The sequence below is a fragment of the Otolemur garnettii genome, unplaced genomic scaffold (assembly GCF_000181295.1).
Source record: "Otolemur garnettii isolate 467f Iridium unplaced genomic scaffold, OtoGar3 scaffold00091, whole genome shotgun sequence".
In the NCBI taxonomy this organism is placed as follows: domain Eukaryota; kingdom Metazoa; phylum Chordata; class Mammalia; order Primates; family Galagidae; genus Otolemur; species Otolemur garnettii.
Genome location: NW_003852486.1, coordinates 6,150,566 through 6,156,813, shown reverse-complemented (window position 1 = coordinate 6,156,813; position 6,248 = coordinate 6,150,566). Strand labels below are relative to the sequence as shown.

At 44.4% G+C, this 6,248-nt stretch overlaps 1 protein-coding gene across 1 annotated transcript in view; it reads left to right on the top strand.

The window, feature by feature from the left end:
* Positions 1-1,865: 1,865 nt before the first annotated feature.
* The window catches only part of LOC105887485 (zinc finger protein 544), a 4,943-nt gene continuing 560 nt past the window's right edge, over positions 1,866-6,248 (top strand). Inside the window, 2 exon segments of the mRNA XM_023516382.1 lie at positions 1,866-2,657; positions 2,660-2,745. Of these exon segments, the coding sequence (XP_023372150.1) occupies positions 1,877-2,657; positions 2,660-2,745 (867 nt within the window). The 5' untranslated portion in view covers positions 1,866-1,876.

Here is a 6,248-nt window from a genome sequence, read left to right as displayed (position 1 = left end):
TGGTGGCTCATGCCTGTAATCCCCATCTTCTATGAGGCTGAGGCAGGTGAAAGCTCAGTCTGAGCAAGAGGGAGACCCTGTCTCTACTAAAAATAGTAAAATTAGCTGGGTGTTGTGGTGGGTGCCTGTAATCATAGCTACTTGGGAGACAGAGGCAGGAGGATTGCTTTGCCCAGGAGTTTGAGGTTGCTCTGAGTTTTGTCACTGCTGCACTCTCCCCAGGGCGACAGTGAAACTCTGTCTCAAAAAAAAAAAAAAAGGCCATTAATTGCCTCATAAATTTTGCACCTCATAATGCTAACACATTGGATATTAGTTTTCAGCATGGGAATTTGGAAACTGAACCAATATTTAGACCATAGCAGGAGCCTGCATGTGGGCCTGGATCTCTGTTTTAGGTACCTGCATGCTTCGAGGATGTGGCTGTGACCAAGGGGACCACGGCTGCCATAGACATCAGGGAACACCCAGGAAAGCTCCCCAAAGAGGTTAGGAAGCTATCTTAGTTTCCCATGGCTGCTGCAACAAATTACCACCAATCTGGAGTCTTAAAACAGTGCAAATTTATTCTTTTAAAATTTTGGAGGCTAAAAGTCTGAGATCGGTATCCCTGGGTTGAAATCAAGGTGTTGGCAGAGCTGTGCTCCCTCTAGGGAATCTGTTCCTCACTTTCCGTCTTCCATTGAATGTGCCCTTTCTTGAGGCCATGTTTCCAATCTTCAAATCTCTGTCTGCCCTGACTTCTCATCACTACCTCTATGCATATCAAACTCCACCTCCCTATAGGGACACTTGTGTTTGCCTTTAGGACCAAAATGGATAATCCAAGATAATCTTCTCAGGATCCTTAATTTACTCATAACTGTAAAGTCCCTTTTTCTAAAGAAGTCACATTCACGGGTAGGGGACCAGGGGATTAGGACATAAGTATTGTGTGTGTGTGTGTGGTGGAGGGCCTTATACCCTGCAGTTCTTTCTATGAATTTCCTCTTTAGTGTTCACCTCTCTGCTTGCTCTGCTGCCTCTTTGGAGACCTGTTCTCTTGCATTGCTTCTTAATCTCTCTGCATGTATTTTGCACTTTACCACTGATTTCATGTCTACTGATTCATCTGTGCTCAGGAGTCTCCTTCATCCCACCATGCCCCATACTTCTCTAGCATTCCAGCTATTGTGGATTTCTTACAGGCTGGAAGGCTACACTTGAAAAGGACAGTTTGGATTCTGAGAAAGCTAATGCTGAGGAAGAGCCATCCTACAACATAGAAATGAATTGCTGCACTCAAGGTGAACACCCCCAGCCAGAGTCATTATTAGGACATGGTCAGAGGAACTATCTAGGGGAACCCCATGAGAACTGTGTGAAGCTGGTAATAGGCGCCTCAGAGGGGCTGTCTGCTCAAGGAGAACATCATGAGCATGAGCCTGGGGGAGGTCATCCTCTACATTTAAGCCTTCCACCTCCAACATTACCTACAGATGAACATTTTCAGAAACTCAATGCACAGAGGAAGGAGTTGAAACAAAATTCAGTTTTCATCAATCATGACAAAGCCTGGGCAGGTCTGAAGCCCTGTGAAAATCATCAGCGAGCTAGAGCCTTCTATCAGAGCATCTACTCAAGTAAACTTGAAAACATTGAGGTGGGAAACAAACACTCATGTGAATATGTTGTCAGTGGTGACTCCAACTTTGGTGCCTCTCTTTCTTTTCATGGTAGAATTTTTTCAGCAGAAAAACATGATTGTAAGGACCACAGAAACCTCTTTTGTCCCAGCATGTCCCTGTGTGAACATAAGCATGTAGATTTTGGAGGAAGTCAGTACAAGTGTGACAGGTGTGAGGAAGCCTGTTCTGAGAGCTCATTCCTAGTACAGATGGAAAAAGATGACCCCAGTGAGGTCCCCTTCAGATGTAAGGGGAGCTGTGATGCCTTCCCCGTGGCTTCATCTTTTACTAACTGTAACATCATTCAGACTAGAAAGAAGCCATATATGTGTAATCACTGTGGAAAATCTTTCAGCTGTTGTTCTAAGCTTATTGTACATCAGAGAACACATACTGGAGAAAAACCCTATGAATGTACTCAGTGTGGGAAGGCTTTCAGCCAGAGCTATGACCTTGTCATACATCAGAGGACATATACTGGAGAGAAGCCCTATGAATGCATCCAGTGTGGGAAATCCTTCACCCAGTGTTCCAAACTTATCAGGCGTCAGTGAACTCACACTGGAGAAAAACCATATAAATGCCTTGAATGTGGCAAATCCTTCAGATGAAACTCTAATCTCATTGTGCATCAGAGAATTCATACTGGAGAGAAACCTTATGTGTGCACTCAATGTGGAGAGTCCTTCAGCCAAAACTCTGACTTCATAGCAAAAAGGACTCACACTGGGGAGAAGCCCTATGAATGCAACCAGTGTGGAAAATCCTTCCCTCGAAGCACTCAGCTCATTAGGCACCTGCGAATTCACACCAGAGAGAAGCCATACAAATGCAGTCAGTGCAAGAAGGCCTTCACAGGGAACTCACACCTTGTTGAACACCAGAGAACTCATACTGGAGAGAAACCCTTTGAGTGTCATGAATGTGGGAAAGCCTTCACAAGGAGCTCACACCTTCTTTCCCATCAGAGAATTCATTCCGGGGAGAAGCCAACCAGTGTAACAATTGTGGAAAATTATTCCACCAGCAATCTCAGCTTATGGTGCATCAGCAGACGCATACTGGAGAGAAACCATATGTAGACATTGCAGAAGAGCTTTCAGCCAGAAAGCTCTTATTGTGCACCAACGGATGCATGTTGGAGAGATGCCCTACCAGTGCAGCATATGTGTCAAGGCTTTTAGTCAGCGGTCACAACTCATTGAACATCAGAGGATGCATACTGGAGAAAAGCCCTATGAATGTGCTAATTGTGGAAAAGCCTTCATTGATCAGTCAACCCTTACTAAACATGAGAGAATACATACTGGGGAGAAACCCTACAATTGTAACCATTGTGAGAAGGCTTTTAGCCAGAGGTGTCAACTTATCAGGCATCAGCGAATTCACACTGGAGAGAAACCCTATGAATGTAATGCATGTGAGAAAGCTTTCAGTCATAACATATCCTTTATTCAGCACGAGAAAGCTCATGGGCAAGAAACACTGTGAATAATTAAGGCAAGAGAGTTCCCTGTCAAACTCTCGATACTAGAAATCTAATGACCAGAGTGGGACTCTTAGAGTGGGGTCTGGGGAACATGTGCAACAGAATTGTGGAAGATGCATATTCCAGGCTATCCCAAGCCTACTAAATTAGTATTTCTAGCAATAAAACCCAGGAATCTCAAACCAGTCCACACAATCTATTTACACACTAAATGTGTCTACTGTTGCATTTAGCTGAGGATTTATGGGTATAACCACTGATGGAAAGCTTTCAGTCAGTCCTGGTAGCTGGAGTGAGGGAACTCAAGGTGGAGTCCTGTCAGCTGCTCTGACGTTTTTAGTGCAGACAACAACCCAAACTGTTTCTTTAATGTAATTTTGGCAGGCTGGAAAATATTCTACCTACAGAGCCCTAAACATTCTAACCTAGTACATGAGGAAGTTGGTGTTTAGTGATGAAATGTGAAATCAGCCATCTTCATGGTAAACCAGCAGAAATGAACACAAATTGAAGGAAGCCTGGGCCTAGGAACTGTTCTACAATGGTTGAGTATTGACATTAAAAGTAGACTGAGTATTTCAGACTCCATTGTGCTTTAACTTTGCTGCTAAGTTGATACTAACCAGAACTGGCAACAGATTAATATGGAAAATACTTAAACCAGGTGAGGTGAAAACATGACCTAAAATAATGTATACACAGAATATTATAACCACATAAAGACATGTACAAACATGGCTAGCTAAGCAGGTCTCAGCAACAGGTTCACTGAGAGAAGGAGGCGTAAATCAGCAGGGGCAGGGGTGTGGCTGCACATTTAATCAAGGCAGGACAGGGAGTTGGTGAGACAGTGGAGTCCCAGCAGAGCTGTAGACTGACAGCTAAGGCAGGAAAGGAGCGTTTTTTTCTCTGAAACTTGGACTCCTCTCCTTTTTTTTCTTACCTATCATTAAGTGTCTGGCTATAGGTAAGCAAAAAATAAAGGAGGGAAGGATTCATGTGCTAAAAATTAGTCCACGGACTAGGGAATCTGGCATGCTTGCTCTGGAGCAAGGGCCGCTCTTTTTTGTCATTTCAGCACCTTTGTCCTAATAGCTGGTTCTTGCCCTTGTGACCCCAAAGCAATGCAGCCTGTTGAGCTGGCCTCACCCATCTGTGGAGCATTCCTACCTGCTGTGTGGTGGCCTCTTGAATATGAGAGGGAGGCAGGGGCAGAAAACAAAAAGAGCCTCCAATGTGAATGAAAGAATCTAAGAAAACAGGAAAACCAACCCCAAGGAAAATATTATGAAGAACCAAATACATAAAATGTTTTCTTATCCTAAGAGTGAATGAAGAATTACAAATGAAAATAACACGAAGATCTGGGATGGAGAGAAATCTATGAGAACGAGAACACACTCTTGGTTGTAGTTTTTGAGACAAGAGTCTCACTCTGTCGCCTTGGGTGGAGTGCAGTGGCATCAGCCTAGTTTACAGCAGTCTCAAGCTCTTGGGCTTAAGCATCCTTCTGCCTCCACCTCCTGAGTAGCTAGGACTAACTGTACCAGCCACAATGCCCAGCTAGTTTTCCTATTTTTAGTAGAGATAGGACTCTTGCTCAGGCTGGGCTTGCAACTCCTGAGCTCAAGCAATCCTCCTGCCTTGGCCTCCCAGAATGCTGGGATTACAGACTGAGCCACTGTACCTGGCCTAGAGATAGGCTTTTAAATCTGATGTGTAAAGTTACTTAGGAAACCAGAACTAACGCTCAAAATGGTAATATGACAAAAATTGGAAGTGAATGGAGGAGTACCAGCGAGAGTCAAATTCTTATCTCTCGGATCAGAAAGTCAGTAAAGTCAAAAGTGATCAAAGAGGCTTGGTGTCTGTAGCTCAGTGAATAGAGCGCTGGCCACATACATCACAGCTGGTGGATTTGAACCCAGCCTGTACAAGCTAAACAATAATGACAACTACAACCAAAATAATTGCTGGGTGTTGTAGCAGGCACCTGTAGTCCCAGGTACTCGAGAGGCTGAGGCAAGAGAATTGCTTAATCCCAAGAGTTTGAGGTTGCTGTGATGACGCCATGGCACTCTACCAAGGGCGACATAGTGAGACTCTCTCCAACAACAACAAAAAAATGTGATCAAAGATCCATGTTTCAGATGCAGCCTTGGGAACTGGGACTGGTGGTGGCTGGCTCAGCAGGTGGGGCAGAGGGTGAGCACTTTCCATGTAAACCTGTGGCACATTCTTATGTCCAGGTCTCTTTTATCCAGCTAGAACTTGTATTTATTTTAGATATTAGCATCTTGATCATGGTGCATGAAGGCATCATGGGTGGAGTGGTCCTTACCCAAGGCAGCTCAGATTCTTTAATGTGCACTGTCTTTCCCTAGGGTATGGGCTGTGGAAGCTGGTGGTTTTCTTTGGGTATTAGCTCTAGTATTGTAGCTCTTCAGATCGGACACTAAGGGTGAATGAATTCTGCCAATTGGCTATCAGAGAGGTCTGCACATTTCCTGCCATCCTGAGAATTATACCATTCACATCAATTGCGCTAGGAAGTCTAGCCAGCAGGGGAGCTCCTAGGTACTTTGGCCCTCACTCCACTTTCTGCTTTAATGGTCAGGTCTCGGCTGGATCCTGCTTTCTTCCGCCTACCTTTCTGGTCCTCACTCCCTCACAGCCCAGTCCACTGTGTTCTTTTTGACTGTCAGGCTCTTCTTAGAGCAAAAATCTGGGAACCTCCCCTCCCTCAAGGACTGTTGCCATCTCAGCAGCTGGTGTTTATGTGTCACTCACTGCCCCAAGCAGCTGAGGTGTATGGGTGTGGAGCACTGTTGGGTGGTAATTTCTCACAGAGAGAGAAAGACGGCTTGGCCATGGGTGCAAGCTCGCTCCTGGAATTGTATGAAAGCAAGAAACGACTACACACTTTTGGGTGGCATGTAGCAAATCATCTTTATTTGCAACTCCCTTTTATAGGGAGGTAGTCACGTACACCACATTAATCAATAATCTTAATATTCTCTATTCTTATCTTAGACTATAGAAAAGACAGAAAGTCCAGGAAAGTAAGATAACCATCTTTTTTTTTTTTTTTT